Consider the following 20789-nt stretch of genomic DNA (forward strand, 5'->3'; position numbering starts at 1 on the left):
TGGAGAATATTGTCTCAAGATGACTTATAATTGCTGACCTTGTATATTGGATTTTTTTTTCCTAATGTGGTAAATTTATGGAGAGGGATGTGGTCTTCGGCTGTTGGGCTTGGGATCCTCGGATCCTGAGTTCAAATCCCATTGGGCTGTTGAATTAATACCAGGTGGGGTTGACTCTGCCTGTCATCCTTCCTGGCAAAATGAGTGCCAGCTTGCTGGTATCCTGTGTCGGAGTGGTGACTTGTCCAGGATTGTGCACAATAGCCAAGGAGACTGCTTCGGCAGCACCAATGTTCTGCACAGAGTATGGTCCCAATGGATGGATGGATGGATGGGGTGTGGTCAGATATGTAATCTTCAAGGTAAAGATATAAACATAACTTTTAATAAAATGTTAAAAAATATATTATAAAAGAAATGATAGCTTGAGTGAAGTCGATGGTGTGACATCACAAATCCCTATGCTTCCCACCAAAAGAAAAGTTGAAAGATGGCATAAAGTTCTACCAGGATTGACCCAATATCAAATTTTGAGTTAAAAACAATTTTTCCATCACCCTAAGTCAACATAACACCCTCTGGGGCATGTACCAGGGGTCAAATCCAAAAAATCATTACATATTTCATGTGACCCCAATGTTGATTGGTGATCACAACTACCAAGTTTGGTGAATTTCTGCACAACCATTGAGGAAGAGATAGCATGAACAGCGGACAGATGGATGGATAAACAGACAGATGGAGCAGATTAAAATATCCCCCAGTTTTTTTTCAACAAGCATGGGGATAAAAAAGGAATATGTAGGCAACTATACATACCCTGCCATACATGTAGAGTGTGCACAGTAAACAGTTCCTTGGGTCTTGTCAACACAAACCCATGGCTGATGTGGCTTGTCATGCACACATTGAGATGGTATGTGTGTGTGTGTGTATATAGATATATGTGTGTGTGTGTGTGTGTGTGTGTGTGTGTGTGTGTGTGTGTGTGTGTGTGTGTGTGTGTGTGTGTGTGTGTGTGTGTGTGTGTGTGTGTGTGTGTGTGTGTGTGTGTGTGTGTGTGTGTGTGTGTGTGTGTGTGTGTGTGTGTGTAAAGATAACATCGGGCCATATCAGTGGATCATAAAACCATCCATTTTGTAAATAATATGGGACATGTAAGCTGCAGGTGCCGTCTCGATACTTAAGCTTGTTGACATACCGCTCCTGTGCCTCAACGGATAGTTTAAGAATATATTCAGACGATTCTTTGCCTTTCAAGCGACATCAGTTCTCTTTGTTATCGTCCACCATTGTCTTTCCGCCACCAGAGCATGCGGTAGCCGAACGCATGACATCACATCCATGAACACATGGCATCTCCTATATCAGCAAGGAATGTTGAATAATTGTGGCAGTATACAGTCGGGCCCAAAAATTTGCATACACTTGAGCAGAATACAGTTGACTTCCATTTATACCTCTTTTCTCTACAATAATCATTGAATTCTTTCCATTCCTAGAACAATTTCAACCATTCTCCCTTATTTCTATCAAAGGTTTCTGCAACATTTGTCCTTTGGATGATTTTAGGCACAGTTTAATTCATGATGCGACAAAAATAGCAGGTCAAAAGTTTATATACAGTCCTAGACTCCTATAGAGAAGGACTGGAACGTCACGATCTCGGGGTTTGTAACTTCAGTCTGAAGGATTAACTTGAGTCCGGGGCTAAAATGACTTCTAGAAGGGCTGGAGACACGATCACGGGATCCATATAGGGGTTTTTGAGGACGGCGAGTTCAATAGTGACATTTTCAACACCACCTGAGGTCATCTTCAAGGTCATATTTCAAGGTCAAATTACTGAATTTTGGTATTTTTGCCCGTTTTTGTGTCTAACTCATAGAGGAAAACTTTTGCAAAGACTATGAGAAAACATGACATTGTGCACCTACTGCACCTACTTGCTGATTTCTATCATCGTTAACTAATGTATGTTTTGTTTGTTTCTCTTTCAGAAACTGTCCAGCTGGTGATCTCACAGGATCTGTGTTGTTTCCTGCTTTGGTGACAATATGCCACGTCGTTGCAGCTGCTTTGGTTGTAGAGGAAACTATGATGGGATGCCTTATGTAAAGGTCATATCCTTCCCAAAAGATCCTGAGGAGAGGGAGAGATGGATATTGGCAATGCCAAATGAGAAAGAAAGCTTGAGGTGCTTAAAGGATATATATATATATATATATATATATATATATATATATATATATATATATATATATATATATATATATATATATATATATATATATATGACACATTTCAATTGTGATTGGGTGTCAGTTAGGGGTGGCAAACGACCCAAAGAACCCCCATCAATATTTCCTGGAGTACCGAAATCAGATTTGAAGCAGGTGACCTCAGCCCCCGCCCAACATCATCTTCTACATCAGAATCAAGAGCGAATAAGATGCAGGTAGCTGATGAGGCTGCAGACAATATCCAAGATTTCAACCACTTCTGTGCTGAAATCAGCTCCTATTTTCCTGGCTTTAATGTCATAAAAGACCAGGAAAACGTTTACCTATCAAGAACTGATGCTACTGGACAAACTGTCAAGCAGTTCTTTCATTTCCAACAAGTTCACTCACCTTTTGGATTTCTATTCTTGAATAGAGTTGAGAAAAATGGCATTGAGGTGCCCAAACGACTTTTTCCTTTGCAGAAGAACAACCTGCTCTCAAAATGGTCCCAGATTTGATCCATAACTGACCAGGTAAACATCTATGAATGCACAAGCAAGGAAATTCTTCAGCTTGTAATAAGCCAGCTCTGTTGGATGACTGAGGCACACGAGCTTCCTCATTTCACTGTCCTTCTGTCGCAGATGCATCTTATGTTCAAACCTCTTGATCGTCACCGATTTGATACTGATACTATGATTTTCGCAATGCAGCTTCACAACATACGTATCACCCAGTACATACAAAATGATTCGTCAATCCGGCTTAATCATTCTACCATCAACAAAAAGGTAAAACAGATGCTTGCTAGTAGTCATCAGGACTCCAACCTCAAAACCTTGTTCGACCAGCTTAAACCACAGCAGCGTTTGGTCAATTTAATGTTTGACAAGGTAAAGCTGGTCGAGACATTGCGATTTTCTGGAGGGCATGTTGTAGGATATGCTCAAAATGCAGCAGCGGGTGGTGAACACGAAATGCTTGCTTCACATGCTATGGTTGTTGAAGTTGCCTGCCATTTTGGTGGTCCACGCTATATTCTACGCATTTTGCCCTGCAAAAAACTAACTGCCAATCAGCTAAAGGAACTCCTTATCAAAGCTGCATCAGCTGTAGTTGGTGCTCGTGGTACTGTGATTTCTTTGATATGTGACAATTGCAATACCAACCGCAGTGTTTATTCAAAACTTGGAGGACCAGGAAGTTGCCAAGTGCTGTCAATTCAAGAGCAATCTATGTTCTTAGTGTACAACTACGTGCACATCTTAAAAAATGTTCGCAACAACTGGATTACTGTTGATGGCAAGACACTCTCATTTGTCGTAGATGGTAATGAGTACAAAGCTTACTGGAGTGATATTCAGAAGGTTTATGAGATTGACCGGGCTACTCCTATTCGCTTAACCAAGCTGACACACACCGCTGTTTTCCCCAAGCCCCTTCAATGCCAGAGCGTACCATTGGTATGCCAAGTGTTCAATGACAAGACTGTCGCTGCTTTAAAGACCTTCAAGGATTGACTGGGCATCAGCAAAGGCACAATCATCCTCACCCAGATAATGAGTGAGTGGTTCAAGATGATGAACGTGAAAGACCGTTTCTCAGCTATCCATCTGCGACAAATCCAGACAGCCTTGGACAGCAGACTGTACAAGTTTCACTAGGCTGGAGCAGGCCTGCCAAATTATATCTACCTGTGCATGGCAAGGAGGAGGTGGTTGTAAGCTGAAGCTAACTCAGCAAACTGCTGAAGCCTTCACTGTGTTCACGCGTAATAATGTGGATGCTGCCAAATTGCTTCTGGCAGAGAAAGACTTTGACTACGTTCTTCCTGCTATATTTGCAGATGAAGCCTTGGAAAAGTTTTTCGGCCAAGCCAGGCAAAGAAGCGGTGGAAACTTCTACATTGACGTAGTTGACATTATGGCTGCAGCTAAAATTGTAAATTTGCAAACACTCATTAAGCATGACATTATGCCCGAATCTAGTTCTCGTGTGATTGATTGCGACAAGAACTGTACAACTCCCATAAATCCAGATGAGCGAAGTGAACTCATTGACGAGATTACTCCTCAAGACACTCAGGATCTCTTGGGGTCTGACGATGCCCTGAAGGCCGGACACCTTGTTCATAAATATGGTGATGGCACTAGTATGGAGGAGATCATTGATGATGAAGATGATAACGAGGTGTCATCTGAGTTTCTCGATAATTTGAATAGAGGTGGATTGAATGTGCCGACTATGTCAACCGTCTTTTTTGTACATAATGCCTATAATTTGTATGACAAGATTAAAATGCGTTGCCGATTTCATTTTGCTGAGCTGTTATCCTCTGGAGATGCACCTTTAGCTAGTAGTAATGCTGCATGTCCTACTTTAGCTAACATTCTATTGAAAGCTCATGTCCTCAATGTAAGTGACAAAGAAAAAGCTTTGGGATGCCTCGGGAGGCAAGAAAATCTCTCCAACTAGTGATAGACATAGACATAGTTGTAATAGGCATAGTGTTGTGACATGCATATAATGTTTATGTAATACGATATATGACAATAAATATCAACGTTTGAGAGCATGACACACTTGCATCTTATTACAATCAGCCATCTCTCACCGTTTATGAGTAAGACACAAAAACGGGCAAAAAATACCAAAATTCAGTAATTTGACCTTGAAATATGACATTTTGACCTTGAAGATGACCTCAGGTGGTGTTGAAAATGAGACTATTGAACTCGCCGTCCTCAAAAACCCCGATATGCATCCCGAGATCGTGTCTCTCGCCCTTCTAGAAGTCATTTTAGCCCCGGAGTCAAGTTAATCCTTCAGACTCAAGTTACAAATCCTGAGCATGGGAGGTTCCAGTCCTTCTCTATAGGAGTTTAGGCATACAGCACACTCTAATATTGTCTAATACTTTGTTGCATAGCCTTTAACCTTTAGAACTTCAGTCAGTCTTGCAGGATAACCATCAATCAGCTTCTTACAATTCTCTGAAGGTATTTTAATCCATTCTTCTTGACAGTGTTGGTAGAGTTCAATCAAATTGGTGGGTTTCCTCTTTTGCAGTCTCTTTTTCAATTCCATCCACAAATTCTCTATTGGATTTAAGTCCCAGCTTTGAGCTGGCCATTCCAAAATATCAACCTTGTTCTGCTGAAGCCATCCAGCAACCAACTTGGAATTATGCTTTGGGTCGTTGTCATGTTGGAAGGTCCAGCGACGTCTGAGGTTCAGCTTTCGAGCGGATTCCTTCAAATTCCCTTGGAGAATTTCCAAGTAGTCTTCCTTCTTCATGGTGCCATGTATCTTGTACAGTGCTCCTGGACCAATAGCAGCAAAACATTCCAATAGCATAATGCTACCACCACCATGCTTCACCGTGGGTATTGTGTTCTTCGGTTGGAAGGCCTCTCCCTTCTCTCGCCAGACGAACTGTTGGTCATTGTGGCCTAAAAGTTCCATCTTGGTTTCATCAGACCAAAGGACACTCTGCTAGAAGCCTCTATCTTTGTCCTTGTGCTTTCTTGCATATTTCTGCCTGGCTTCGCAGTGGCGTTTTTGAAGGAGGGGCTTCCTTCGTGCTCTGCAGCCTCTTGGTCCGTTTTGGTGCAGGACCCTCTGGACGGTGGACAATGACACCTTCGTCCCTGAAGCCTCCAATTCTTGGCACAGATATTTATTGGTAGTCTTGGGGTTGAAGCGCACCTTTCTGACCAATGCCCTCTCATCGGTTGGTGTCAACTTGGACTTCCAGCCTGATCTTGGAAGGATCTTTGTTGTCCTGAGGTCCCTATACTTCCACACAATCGTCTGGACAGATGACCGTGGCACTTCTAGTTGCCTAGATATGGCCCCTCGAGAAATCTCTGACTTGTGCAACTGGATAATGCTCTATCTCAGGTCTTGAGAGTATTCTTTTGCCTTCCCCGTGCTGGCTCAAGTGGAAATAAGGCCTGAATAGGAAACCTCGGCCCTTTATACAGCCATGGGAGCACTAGCTGACCTATTACATAACAATTGTAATCAGCAGAGAGTGGGGACACAATACAAGTGATACAAGGCCATTTCAGAACATTCTAGGCCTTTCAAAAGACAATCATGCAGCAAGTCACCTTGGTGTATGAAAACTTTTGACCCGCTATTTTTGCCACATCATGAATTAAACTGTGAATAAAATCATCCAAAGTACAAAAGTTACAGAAACACTTGATAGAAACAAGGGAGAATGGTTGAAATTGTTCTAGGAATGGAAAGAATTATGATTATTGTGGAGAAAAGAGGTATAAATGGAAGTCAACTGTATTCTGCTCAACTGTAAGCAAACTTTTGGGCCCGACTGTACATTTCGCCTTGGTTGATTCGAAGAGAATGTTGAATGTTGCTGTGCGAAAAGTGATTAAATGTTTGTAAAACAATTAATGTACTGTTCTCTATTGAGAGCATCAGTTTTGGCCAATAAGCTATTTCTTTCGCAAGTGACAAAGGACACAAGACAGGGTGCAGGAGTTTAGCCAATTTGAAGGCGATACTGATTGCCTACTATTCTCACAGTACACCATGGGATTTTTTTTTTTTTTTGTATACCTTGGTCGAGGCTCGTATGAGAGCTAACACACAACTCACAGCAAGGAGGCATGAGACAAGAGGGGCGGGAGTGGAAGGGACAAAACAGTGGGGAACAGACACATTAGGTGAACTGTGGAAGGGAGAGGGATGGAGATGGGACGGGGAACATGGCGAAGAGAAGATGGACATTTCAGGGACTTTCAGGAAGGAAAGCAGGAGAAATGAAGGAAGTGGACTTGGGTGGATTATCGGGGGTAGAAAAGATCGAGGATTTGGATGGGGGAAGATAAGAGGTGGTGGTGAACAGCTGTTTTGAAAGCCTGGAGGGAAGAATGGGAAAGAATAGAGTGAGGAAGTTTATTCCAAAGGCGGGAAAAAAGAGGAATGAAAGAGTGAAGATGAGCAGTGATTCGTGATTTTGGTAGTTTTACCAGAAGGGGGTTGTTGGCGGACCTTGAGCGCCCTGTGGAAATGTGGTGTGGACAAATCGCAGAGAGAGCGGGGGGGGCAAGGCTGGAGAGGAGTCAGTAGAAGACAGAAAGACCACCGACCAACCTGCAGTGATTGAGTGAGAGGCCCAAAGACTCAGCTTCATTGCGGGAGATGCCGATGATCTTAAATGCCCTGGTTTCGACAGCGTGAAGCCGAGAAAGGTGGGAGGCAGGAGCACCAGCCCAGAGGGGAGAGCAGTACTCCATCAGGCTACGGACAAAAGCTTTGTAAGTGGTCAGGAGCTCAAGAGGGCCGAGGAAGGACTTAGCACGACGGAGGATTCCCAGTCGGCGACTGGCTTTTGAGGCGAGGTTGGAAATGTGACTTTCCCAGGAAAGGTCATGGCAGATAGTGAGACCCAGAAGGTTGAAAGAAAAGACTTCTTCCAGAGGATTGTTGAGAAAGTGGATGGGGGGGTTTTGTAAACGGTCCTTTTGAAGAGACATAGTGAGAGTGTGAGATTTGTCTGGATTGAAAGACATGTTCCACGTCTTGGACCAGTTTGTGATTTTATCCAGATCTGCAGTGAGTGAAGAAGCTGCTGCTTGCCGGTCTGAGGGATGACAGATGGTACGGCAGAGGGTGGAGTCGTCGGCAAAGAGAAATAGAGGATTTTCCAGAGAGTCCGAGAGATCATTGATGAAAACCAGAAAAAGAACAGGGCCCAGAACGCTACCTTGAGGAACTCCAGCCTGCACAGGAAGAGGGGATGAAAGAACTCCATTTAGGGCCACACGTTGACTGCGACAGGAGAGGAAGTCTGCGAGCCATGAGTGGAGATGGCCTTGAATACCATGGGAAGAGAGTTTGGTGAGTAGGGCAGGGTGCCAGACTGTGTCAAAAGCACGTGATATGTCCAGGGATACGGCTCGGATTTCCTGTCTGGCATTGAGGACCTCCATCCATTGATGGGAGAGCAGAAGCAGCATATCCAGGGTAGAGTGACCTGGTCTGAAACCAAATTGATGATTGGAAATCAAGCCATTGGAGAAGAGGAAGGATTTCATATCTGAGGCGATGATGGATTCCATCACCTTGCTGATGATTGGGAGAAGGCTGATTGGTCTGTAGTTATAGGGATCTGTTTTTGCACCTTTTTTATGCAGGGCAGTGATGTTAGCAGATTTCCAAGCAGATGGCAGATGACCTTGGGCAAATGAGAGGGTGAATAGAACAGAGAGAGGGTGAGCAAGAGCAGAAGAGCAGGCTTTGAGGACACGTGGGCTGATGCCGTCTGGACCGGTTGCAGAATCTGACTCGAGGTTTGAAAGCAAGCTCTCCACCTTGTCAGGAGAAAAGGATACAGAGTCCAGGGACAGTTGGGTGCGACTGGGTAAAGTGGGTAGAGATAGTGATGGGTTTGGGACACAAGATTTAGCTGCAAACACCGAGTTTAGACATTCAGCTTTATCACGTGTGGAATCAGCAGTGCGGCCATTTGAGGTAAGGGAGGGGATGGAGGGGGAACATACACCAGAAACAGATTTGATTAAACGCCACCAGGATTTTGAGGAGGGAGAGAGGTTTGAGAGTTCAGACTTGAGATGAGAAAGATGTTGTTTTCTGGCTCTCCTGAGGGTAGATACACACTTGTTCTGAGCTTTGTGGAAAGAACTGAGATTGCCCTCAGTTGGGTTTGCTTTCCATGAGGCAAAGGCAAGTTGTTTCAGGACAACTGCCTCACCACATGCTTCAGTAAACCAAGGGCAGGAGGAAGGGTAAGACAACTGAACACGAGAGGGGATAAATCTGTGCATGAGGGAGAGCAAGTTTCTTTGAAAGAATTCCCAGGATGAGTTGATGTTTGAGAAAGTAGTGATAGGAGACCAGTCTGTAAGTTTGATGGCTGCTCGGAGACCCTGACAGTCGGCTTGAGTGAAATGCCAGACTCGACGGCGGTGAGGTGGTTCTCTGATAACAGCCAGAGAGATGTCCTCTTTGACAAGGACGTGGTCAGAAGAACCAATTGGAGCAAAGGAAGAGCAGCAGATATTGTCAGGGAAATTTGTCAAAATCAGATCCAGAAGAGATGGAGTACCATTGGTTGAGATCCGGGTCGGGAAGTTGACCGAATGAGTCAGTCCCAATGAGTCGCAGAAAGCTTTTGCTGAGGTGCCATGGCAGGTGAGAGAGGTACCCACACCTAGCCAACTGGCGTGATGACAATTGAAGTCACCACATAAGAGGAAGAGGATGGATACCCAACAACCACCAACTGATGCTAGCAGACGGGACACCAAGTTTAACGTCAGTCTGAAGGACGACACACAAATGGATGCCTCACCCTGCTGTGAAACTCCAACTGTGGTGAGAGTTTATATCCGGGCCGAGAGTGGAACTGAGATAACACAGCTCATCGGTGAGTGCACATACCTCTGGGTTATCCTGCCAGCCCGATTGAATGTTGCCAAATGGAAAAGTTAGCAAAAAAACCGAGTATGTATGCTGAAAAAAGATTATACTCACAAAGCAGCTTTCTTTAAACTTTAAATGCCTCATTGAAGAACTTCATTATATCTTCATTTCCTCTGTGTAAATGCATCCAGAAACTAGAAAGGCATTTGGTAGAGTGCACACCTCTACCTGGCTGAACAGTTTACATTTTGTATCCCAGTGATAAGCCAGATCCTGACCTCTAAGGTCTAATTGCCTTGTTCTTATCACCGAACCAACTCATCCACCAAGTTTCATCCGAATCCGTCCACAACCTTTTTAAATATTGTACTAGATATAGTTTCTGCCCCCATCTCTCAATGGTGAAGAATCACTTTTAAAAATCTCGGATCCAGATCCAGATTCGCATCTTCACCAAAATCGAATCAATTCGTCCTTGTCACATGCCTAACCTGTCCACCAAGTTTTGTCCTTATCCATCCACAGTTTTTTTGAGATAGCGTGCTAAATATCAGTTTTACTCTTTTCTCTCAATGGTGAAGAATCACTTTTTAAAATTCGAGTATCCGGTTCCAGATCCAGATCTTCACCAAAATCGAATCAATTCGTCCTTGTCACATACCCAACCTCTCCACCAAATTTTGTTCAAATCCGTCCACAACTTTTTGAGATATCCTGTTCACAGACAGACAGACAGACAGACAGACAGACAGACAGACAGACAGGAATGAAAACATTACCTCTGCCCACCTTAGCTGGTATTCAGACTTCTTATTCTGAATGTGAAATGGTACCTTTGGCATTTTTGACCTTTTGAACAAATTCTTAATTTGTCTTCCCTAATATTCTCATAATAAAGTTTTGTTGAAAATTTGAAAACAAAAGCTCAAATGATTAAAATTTCACATCAATTGGATGAAAATTGACGATTTTATGTGACGCTGACCTTTCACCTTTCACCTTTTGATCAAATTATTAATTTGTGGTCTCCATATTGTCATATGTAAGTGTAAGCTTGAGATGTAAGCTCACAGAATTAGATTTAAAAAAAAATACGCTAAAACATCCGATAGTTTGTGTGATGGCCGAGTAACTGAAAATGTATCGGCATGAAAAATATTCACCATGATTGCTGAAACAACCATAATATATTATTTTCAGACACTGGCACCGAAGATCTTCTCTTACAATCCCACAATATGCTGGAATAACAGCGGACATCATTACAAGACAGATATCTCACGGATATTTAACGCGATGTCGACAAGCATGAAGGGATAACACAATATCGCACTATCTCGTTGGTAAAACTTAATTCTATCTCCAAAACAAAAGGAATCCTTCAGGCTAAAGAGTTAGCATTCAGTGGAGGAACCAAATCATGCCAAAAGCAATCTAGCATTGCCCAGCTACTAGGTCCCTTGAGCTGAATAGTCATTTATATGGCTGTGGTTCAAGGGGGAGAGTGGGGGTGGTGGCTGTACAACCCAGTTTCAAAAAAAAATTGTATTGAGCAGGTTTCTTAGATGTGGAGCGTTCACAACGTTATATGAATGAGACAGTCAAACAAATGCAGACATATATATATATATATATATATATATATATATATATATATATATATATATATATATATATATATATATATATATTCTTACTGATGCTGTATGAATTGGTTGTTCTCGGTATCTGAAGAAGGGCATTCACATGAAACATGTGAAATACCGAGTCAATTTGTCAATTTCTTTATAGCGTAGAGGTCGCTGCGCAGACAGAAACCACAAGATGAGATAGCAAGCAGTGTAGCTCAGTGATAAGGAGCTTCAAAGAACGCCTTTTATATTTATTCATATGCAGCCCCATGGCTGCTGGTTGCATCATGTTCCGCTGAGGCAATGCCCCTGTTACCAGCAAGCTGGTACTCGTTTTGCCGACCTCAAAAGGATGACTGGTTGAGTCAACCCACCTGGTGTTCATTCAACGACACGACAGGGGCTTGAACTCAAGACCGGAAGATTTTAAGCCAGCCACCCTAACCGTTAAACCAACACCAGGCCTCCAAGAACACCTGACTACTTGCTACCCACAGTCCGGCAGGAATTTGCAAAATGTTCAGGGAGTCGGTGATAGCTCGCCTACCCTTCGTGAAGGACATGGTGAGACCTGAGATCCTAAAAACCCACAAACGAATGCTAGCAGACGTAATGTGCAGTTTAACGTCCATCCGATGGGTGGTGCACACACTTATGTATTGCCCTGCATCCAAAACACCAGGGTGACAGTTTATAGTCAAGTTGAGATTTGAACCCAGGGTTGACAGCTCAGATGCAAGTATGTCTCCTGCCAACCCATATTGATTACATCTACTTATACATTGAACAATTTAATTAAAGGTGGGGAAAATGACTTCCAGCATGCTGGTAACAGGCACACTGTATATGTGGAAGAATTGCATTGCTCAACCGGTGGGTCGCACAGAGCACGAGTATAGTTTGCCAGAGGACCTGGGTTTGATTCCTGGTCTGGGCCCGTCATTTTTTTTCCACATATATTTATTTATGATATCGAACTATTTAAAACCCCAGGCTTTCTTAGAATACAGTGAATGCATCTCATTCTGAGAACATTTTGAATGCTTTTCTTCATACGTATGTGACTTCAAGGTACGGCTACAGATTTAGTACCAGACGCAGAAGGTTAGGAAGAATATGGTATTAACGAAAATCCTTGCAACTAGATTCCTCGCAGGCAAATGAAATGCAATTCTGAGGACAAATATCACGTGATAACCAAATAATAGATTTCTTCCGCACATTGTACTTCCTTTGGTTTCACTGAAAATCTCATTAAGATTAATTTTGCATTTTTATAAACCAGACGAGGGTGCTGGCTCTACTTTGTTTGACAAATGCTGCAGTTAGAAATGGAATATTAAGTAACCATCTTCATAATATGTACACAGAAATATGTGGTTTTTGATCATGTACACCCACTCCTTTCAACAAGGGTATGGAGGGAACCGAGGCACGGGAAGAGACCATTGAGCCCCTCATGCCTGTGTCGTATCTAAACCACATTAGCTTCGTTCATTTAGAGCCTGGTGTTGGCTGTTAATGGTTAGGGTGGTGGACTTGGGATCCTCGGATCCTGAGTTCAAATCACTCTCGGCTGTTGAATTAATACCAGGTGGGGTTAACTCGGCCTGTCATCCTTCCGAGGTCGGCAAAATGAGTGCCAGCATGCTGGTATCCTGTGTCGGAGTGGCGACCCGTCCAGGATTGCGTGCAATAGCTGACTGATTAGACAGCATCAACACTCTGTGCAGAGTATGGTCCCAATTGATGGATGTTGGCTTAACGGTTAGGGGGACTGGCTTAAGGTCTTGAGTTCAAGCCCCCTGTTTTTTACCATTTAATTAACACCAGGTGGGTTGACTCAGCCTGCCGTCCTTCTGAGGTGGGGAAAATGAATACCAGCATGCTGGTAACAGGGGCACTGCATCAGCGGCACAGCTGTCCCTCAGAAAATATATCAGAATATATATATATATATATATATATATATATATATATATATATATATATATATATATATATATATATATATATATATATATATATATACATGGTACCAAAGCCATTCTTTGTATCATTTTAACTCAACATCTATGTCCAAAGGTGGTCAACATCACAGTTCCTGGGTGGGGGAACATAGTGGGGGTGAGGGTGTTTATGCTGAAGCTGCAAACTGTTACTGAAAGTCACGTGGGTATAATGCACAGCTGTAGTCGGTGTTAAAGTTGCAAGGAGATAAAGGAATATCAAATGGAGAAGAATGCAGTGTTGCAAGACGAAAGCCTCAGAATTCCAGTGATGCATGAAGTCAAGGTTTTAAAGCAAGAAAAAGCTGGCTGGTTGTGCCACCTTGATATTTAGTGGACCTCTTCTTGAGAATATATCTCGCTCTCAGCCTCCCTCACGGCCTCACCATATCCTTCACAGAATATTGGGTGCCTCTGAGCAGCTTCCTGAGCAAAGGTTTTCCTTGGTAGTTTGTCATTGCCTTCCCAGCAGTAGCTCAGGCAGGAATTTGTAATTTGTTCATGGTGCTGGTGATAGCTCACCTACTCTGTGCGAAGGAGACCGTGGGGTCCTACTGTGTGTGAAAGAGACCTTCAGGTCCACCAAAAAACTAATTCCAGTGGACGGGACGCCCAGTTTAACATCCATCGGAGTGGACAACAAACATTGATGATCAACTTGCCTGTGAAATGCTGGGATGACCATTTATAGCTGGGTCAGGATTTGAACCCATGCTAGAGAGCTTAGAGGCGAGTGTGTGTACGTCTAGGCCATCCTGTCAGCCCTGAAAACAGCTACACCATGAAGAACATGTTAATATACTTTGTATATCCATGTCCCTAACTTTTTGTACTTCATCCATATCTCTTGTACAGCAAACAAATACATTCACGATGATGTAAAAACCCTGAAATGTAAATTATAAACACTATACTGTGCAGTACTTTGTCTTCTTTGTCAGGATTTATTATTTCTGGTTACACAAAATACTTTGCACATCAAGAGATGCTCAACAGAAGATTTTATGACAACAGAGGCTTGGAGGTTTACAACAAATAAAGATGCAAAGACAAAAAGGAGAGAGAGAGACAGAGACAGAGAGAGACAGAGAGAGACAGAGAGAGACAGAGAGAGACAGAGAGACAGAGAGAGACAGAGAGACAGAGAGAGACAGAGAGAGACAGAGAGAGACAGAGAGAGACAGAGAGAGACAGAGAGAGACAGAGAGAGACAGAGAGAGACAGAGAGAGACAGAGAGAGACAGAGAGAGACAGAGACAGAGAGAGACAGAGAGAGACAGAGAGAGACAGAGAGAGACAGAGAGAGACAGAGAGAGACAGAGAGAGACAGAGAGAGACAGAGAGACAGAGAGACAGAGAGAGAGACAGAGAGAGAGACAGAGAGAGAGAGAGACAGAGAGAGAGACAGAGACACAGAGAGACAGAGAGAGAGAGAGAGAGAGAGAGAGAGAGAGAGAGAGAGAGAGAGAGAGAGAGAGAGAGAGAGAGAGAGAGAGAGAGAGAGAGAGAGAGAGAGAGAGAGAGAGAGAATATACTGGAGACAATGAATAAAAAAAGCAGATTAAGATTTCGAAAAAAGAAGTTGAGAGGAATGTCACTTACAGCGCACTACCAATTGGACAGTTCGAGTTTGTGGTTCTCCAACTCCGTTTTCTACCAGGCAGTGATAAGAGCCAGCATGATATGACTGGACCAATGGTAATGTGAGATTTCCACCAGACAGGATATGTCCGGGTGGCAAACCAGCAGAAGGACGATCCCAGGATATGGAAGGTGAAGGGTCACCACCAATCACCACACACGGCAATACAACACGGGTACCAGGGTCAACCACCATTTGCTCTGGGAGCGGCCAGTAAACCAACGGTGGACCTGTGAATGAAGGAAAGGCATCATAGTAATTGCTGAACAAATATAATGTGCAAGGTCTCGACAAAGAAATCCAAAGTACAAAGTTATCAAAGAAAACATCCCTTCACAAAAACAGCTGATGGATTCGAAATTTTATCTCCAAAACTAAAACAATAATTCAGGATAAAGAAAATAATCTTGGCAATAACTTGACCGACAGGATAGCTGAGAGGTACACACACTCACCTCTCAGCTGTCTCGCCTGGGTTCAAATCCTGACCGAGCTACAGACTGTCATCCTAGTGTTTCACAGGTAGGATGATTCATCAATGTGTGTTTTGTTGCTCGGATGGACGTTTAACTGGGTGTCCTGTCTGCCAGCATTAGTTGGTGGACCTCAAAGATCCCATGGTGTCCACGGTGAAGAGTAGGTGAGCTATCGCCGGTACCCTGAACAAATTACTAATTCCTGCCTGAACTACTGCTGGGATAACCACCCAGATTATAAGCCTTGCCAAGAAACTGCTTCTGCAGTCCTGAACCTGCCGTCGGGCAGAACACCAGAATATGAAGAATGGAATAACCATTAGAAAACATCTTTGATAGCTTTAGAGGGTCATAAACATGGAAGGCCCAAAGTGCGAGGTTTACTGCGTCAGGTGAGTCAGAGAGTTTCGTCGATCCGATATTTACGATGGCTTCAGATCATCCTGAGCACCGTGTGAAGGTCCGTATGATTGCTCTGACGAAGAAGTTCTGGTGCGTAGATATTGTGATGAGTTCAGCTCAGATCAGTTTGCTTCAGTTCTTTATTGACTTCATGCAACACAAAGCTGAGGGCGATGTTTGGTGGGATTTTGACACTTCACCGATCCACCATTTTTCTTTAATCACACCAATTTTCTTCAATTACTTGAGTTACACAAGCCCAAGACTCTCTCTGACTCTCTCTGACTCTCTCTGACTCTCTCTGACTCTCTCTGACTCTCTCTCTCTCTCTAGTTCACACAATCATCACAATCGCTCAGCAAATGCAGATGGCCATCAGGTGGTGTATAAACATGTATGTGGAAAAGTACAAACAGCGGCATGTGTTCTATTAGCAAGCAGCTTGCTATCATTTTCCAAGCCAATTGTTCTGTATCAACGGCTTTGCAAGCTGCTCGGCAAGCGGAGCAAGCGATAACGGGAAGATGTTTCGTCACGTTCGCAAAGATGGCCGCCATAGTCGGATTCAAACTGAAACTACGACCAATGAATATTGTTCAAAGGCATACCGTGTGCATTTCATACTTTAACTTTCACTCTATTTTTCATCCTAATTCAAGATCGACAAACATACAACCCCCCTCCTCCCAAAAATGCACAATGGTAGGGGGCATAAATGAGCTTCACAGGGGGCTCCTCCTTCAGATTCCCCATTTACCTATATTAGTGGAGTACCCGCCCTTTGGGCGATCTCGTTCCAAGCATGCAACACATTCTTCTGATGCATACCTTTATTTGGGCGGTGTATAAGCAACTGACAGCTCTGTGTCGGCAAAGAAAAAAAAAACCCAGGTTACATGCATGAAGCAAAAACATTCCTACTGCTTATAATTCAAAACACCTCACTGCACTGGAAAACGTGGGGACAGGAATACTGCACTGAAAATGGTGGAGACTTGTAACACCCCACTACCTGAAGGCAGCGATATACGATACACATTTACATAGAGAATTTGCATCCCCTCCCCTCACCTTCTCAAGACCACGAACAAAGATAAAAAACACCCCTGTACATTAATTGGATTCATGCTGATCCGATGTAGCAAGTCTGGATGTAATTGGGGTACAACTGCAGGAGTAGTAGTGCGACAAACAAATACACAAACACCGGTCTGTGAATTGGGAAGGAAAAAGGAAGAAAGGGGGACGTCATTGTGAATTTTATGTTCCATCTTTATTTACTTTTAACTGTTCTTAACAAATGGGGACAGGAACAACGCAGGCATGATAGGCCGAATGGCCTTCTCATGTGCCAAAGTTCCCTGTGTATCTTTGTGTAACGTTGTCAAGAACAGGAAGAAATGGGGAGAGGAGGACAGATAGTTGGGGGTGAGGGTGCATGGAGTTGGAAGAGGGAGATTGAGATGTTGGGAAGGTGGGAGGTGGGTGGGGAGGATTGAGGACTTGGAGTTGGAAGGGGGGATTGAGTACTTGGGGTTTGGGGCAGTTCAGAACTTGAAGAAAAACGGGGGAGAGGTGACCGAGTTGGCTTGGGGGAGGGAGGGCAGAGAGGGGACAGAGTTTGGTTTGAGGGGTTTGAGGCTATTATGGGGGGGGTGTTGAGGACATTTGGTTGGGAGAGGGTTTGACGATTTGAAGAAAGGGAGGGGAGCACAGAGAAAGACAGAGTTGGGAGGGGGGTTGAGGACTTGGGATTGTGTGTGCATGTGTTATGTGTGTGTGTGTGGGGTGGGGGGAGGGGATTGGGGACCTGAAATCACATTTTACAGATTGCAGAATTTCCATGGGTCCCAGTTCGTCCCATTGGGTCCATTGGATCCTCGAGGTATTTTGGGTCCTAATGGTCTTTTGGGTCATCGTGGTCTTTTGAGTCCTCAGGGTCTTTTGGGTCCTCTGGATCCTTTGGGTCTTCTGGGTCCTCACTGTCTTTTGTGTTCTGTGCGTCTTCGGGGTATTTTGGAGTTTTTTTTTAACCTTTTGAGTCTTCTGGGTCTTTTGGGTCTTTGGGGCATTTTTGAGTATTGGGTTTTTTGGGGGTATTTAAGGGTCTTTGCAGTCTTTAAGGGTCTATGGGGTCTTCAAGGGTTTTTAAGGGTCTTTGGTGTCCTTTGGGTATTTTGGGTCATCGGGTCTTTACGGGTCCTTTGGGTTTTAAGGGTTTTCGGGGTAATTTGGGTCTAATTGGTCATCGGGGTCTTTTGGATCCTCTGGGTTATTTAGGCCCTCAGGGTCGTTTGGGTCTTTTGGGTCCTCTGGGTACTTTAGGTTAAGTATTTCAGGTTGCAATTGTGGGTGACGTGAGGTCAGCTGCCAACCAATGGGTGAGGAGCAGACATACATGTTACCAACATACATACACACATAATCACATTAACTTTCATCCACATATATATATATATATATATATATATATATATATATATATATATATATATATATATATATATATATATATATATATATATATATATATATATATATATATTTCTTACGTTTCCATCTTCCTCGTACTCTGTAGCCGATGCGAACACAGTACATTCCTTTGGGGAAGTTGTTACAAGAGGATCGAGTAAAACTGGAAACGAGGCCTGGACAGTATTTGTTCGAGTACCGTACCACGATGGCATTGTGAATCCATGGAGACCGCCATGTTGTTAAGCAGTGCTGAGCGTTCTGTTCCGTTGGAGTGCTTGCTTGAGCGCTTTGAATCAATCAAGCAAGCCGCTTGCCAACGGAACACACACCTGGTGTGTAAATGAGCATGTCTTTGTAGCGGTACAACTCGCACAATGGTGGTTTTTGTTTTTTCCTTCTTGGTTAAAATAATTATTTATATTCGCCAAACGAGGGACATCAAACTGTTTGTTGTTCAACTCTCGAGGTAAACCCGTTTCTTCATCAATTCAGTGTTGCATGATTCATCCGTTTCATGCGCGTGTTCCTCATAATTTAATGGAGGCTGGCATCATGCAAATTTAAAAGCCACTGTCTTGTAAGTGCATCCTTGACAAAAATGGATTTTGAAAACATTCCCTGTTTCTCACGTTTCTGAAACAAATGGGCAATTCAAACTGATGGACCTCTTACCTGTACTCCCACGCCAAATCTCTGCCTCTATTTCTCCACACAAGGAGCATCAAGTGCATCCTCATGGGACATGCACATCTGTTATTAGCATCTACAAATAATCACTTCCCAAAATCAACAATTAAGAAACTTATCGTCGACTGTGATTCATATACACTGTTATGCTCCCCAACCTTTTCCCCTTTTTCATTTTGGTCACCTGCAGAAGCTTTAAAGGTCCCCTGACATGCAAAACTTTCTGGTTATTTATATATTAACTTGACCTTCCTAGTGAAGAAATCACCCGTTATTTTTAATTAAAAATGGGATAATTAGAGCAATATTTCGATCATTTCTGGTGCCTTTCACAACTTGCTATGTCCCGCCCTAAAAAAAGTTGACTTCAGGGAATCGCAGCATGGCGTCACATACAGAAACTCGCACAGAGTGGATTGACTCGAGATCTCTAGAGTCTAGACTAGTCCGATAAATCCGTCGTCCATCCGACTCGGCCGATAAATCCGTCGTCCGTCCGACTAGGCCGATAAATCTGACGTGCTGTTGCTTTTATTTATTATTATCTTTTTTTCATTGTTTTCTACTGGTGCTACAATGACGACAGTAGGAATAAAATAAATAAAAATACAACAGAACGTCAGATTTATCGGAATTCTCGAGACAATTGTGGCACAAGGTGTGTTCTGCACACAAGTTTTCATCGTATCCGGACAGCGAGATTGCTTCGTTTTATGCGCGGAGAGATACGGCCGATGACATGCGCCGGCCTTGTTTGTGATTAATTCGCCGCGGAGCAACATGTCTGCTGTGCTGCGCTGTTCACGTCACCTCACTAAAATATTTCTGATATCGAGCAGTATGCAAGTCGAATTTACATTATTGAATTACGAATAGGATTTAGTCTAACCAGTTGTTATTTCCGAGTCTTCCTTCGATGTCCTCCCGATCATCATGAACTCTGGGAATTCCATCGCCATTTTCCTCTGCTTGTCCTGCTTCGGGCTCGAACTGGTAAGGCCGTACTTCATTTCCAGCTGCCTGAACTTCACCTCCCGTGACTACGTTATCCGACAATTCTCCATGTGATTCAGACCAAAATCCTTCATTTCTCTCACACTCACTGTCGTTACCAGACAAGTGAAAGTCCCTGTCATCCATTATTCAAAACCAAATGTTCGATTTTTTTAAAGCAGAAATGAACGAAGCAATTGAGTCGACCAATCGAATGTGGAAACACACAGCAAGCCCATACAATCATGTAGACCACCGACCCGAGTAATTAACGTGCAGCCTTTGTCATCCTGTAGTTGACGTCATGTGGGTTACGCCCCTTTCAGGAGAATTTTTAGGGGCGTTCCCGAAGAGGGTTGTTTTTTTAATTTTACATTTTACAGAATGAGTATTGTGAAAAAAACATTATCAGATCTGAAGTCACGATGAAAACTCCTATAGGACATATATAAATGAAATTTCAGTACTTTTGCATGTCAGGGGACCTTTAAGCCAACTTCCTCCCCCCATCATTCTTTGCTCTTAGACGTATTCAAACCGAAGACCAAATATTGCAATTGGAGACATCAGAAGGAACCCAAAGAAGTAAAGAGCAAAGATGGAGTCATCAGGAGGAACCTGGATAGGATTCGGGTTTCAGCCGTTTCTCCACTACCCTCAAACCCATCCAGTATGTAATATATAGATGACAACCCCATGCACAGTGCATTTCCCAGGCTGCCAGTTCAATGAACCAGAATGCTGCTTCATTGTTAAACAACAAACTCCATTCTCAGTCTAAACCTCATTCACGATGTCGTCGTGCATGTCCATCGACATATTACATACAAAAG

At 43.3% G+C, this 20789-nt stretch overlaps 1 protein-coding gene across 3 annotated transcripts in view; it reads right to left on the bottom strand.

The window, feature by feature from the left end:
- MDGA1 (MAM domain containing glycosylphosphatidylinositol anchor 1) overlaps positions 1 to 20789 on the bottom strand; it is a 369996-nt gene that overhangs the window by 227640 nt on the left and 121567 nt on the right. For all 3 annotated transcript variants that reach the window (XM_085858359.1, XM_085858360.1, XM_085858361.1), the window contains one exon: positions 14884 to 15153. In XM_085858359.1, the coding sequence (XP_085714485.1) occupies positions 14884 to 15153 (270 nt within the window). The remainder of the gene's footprint in view (positions 1 to 14883; positions 15154 to 20789) is intronic.

Source organism: Eptatretus burgeri, chromosome 15 (assembly GCF_056783735.1).
Source record: "Eptatretus burgeri isolate ZD-2024b chromosome 15, Ebu_testis_v1, whole genome shotgun sequence".
NCBI classification, from domain to species: domain Eukaryota; kingdom Metazoa; phylum Chordata; class Myxini; order Myxiniformes; family Myxinidae; genus Eptatretus; species Eptatretus burgeri.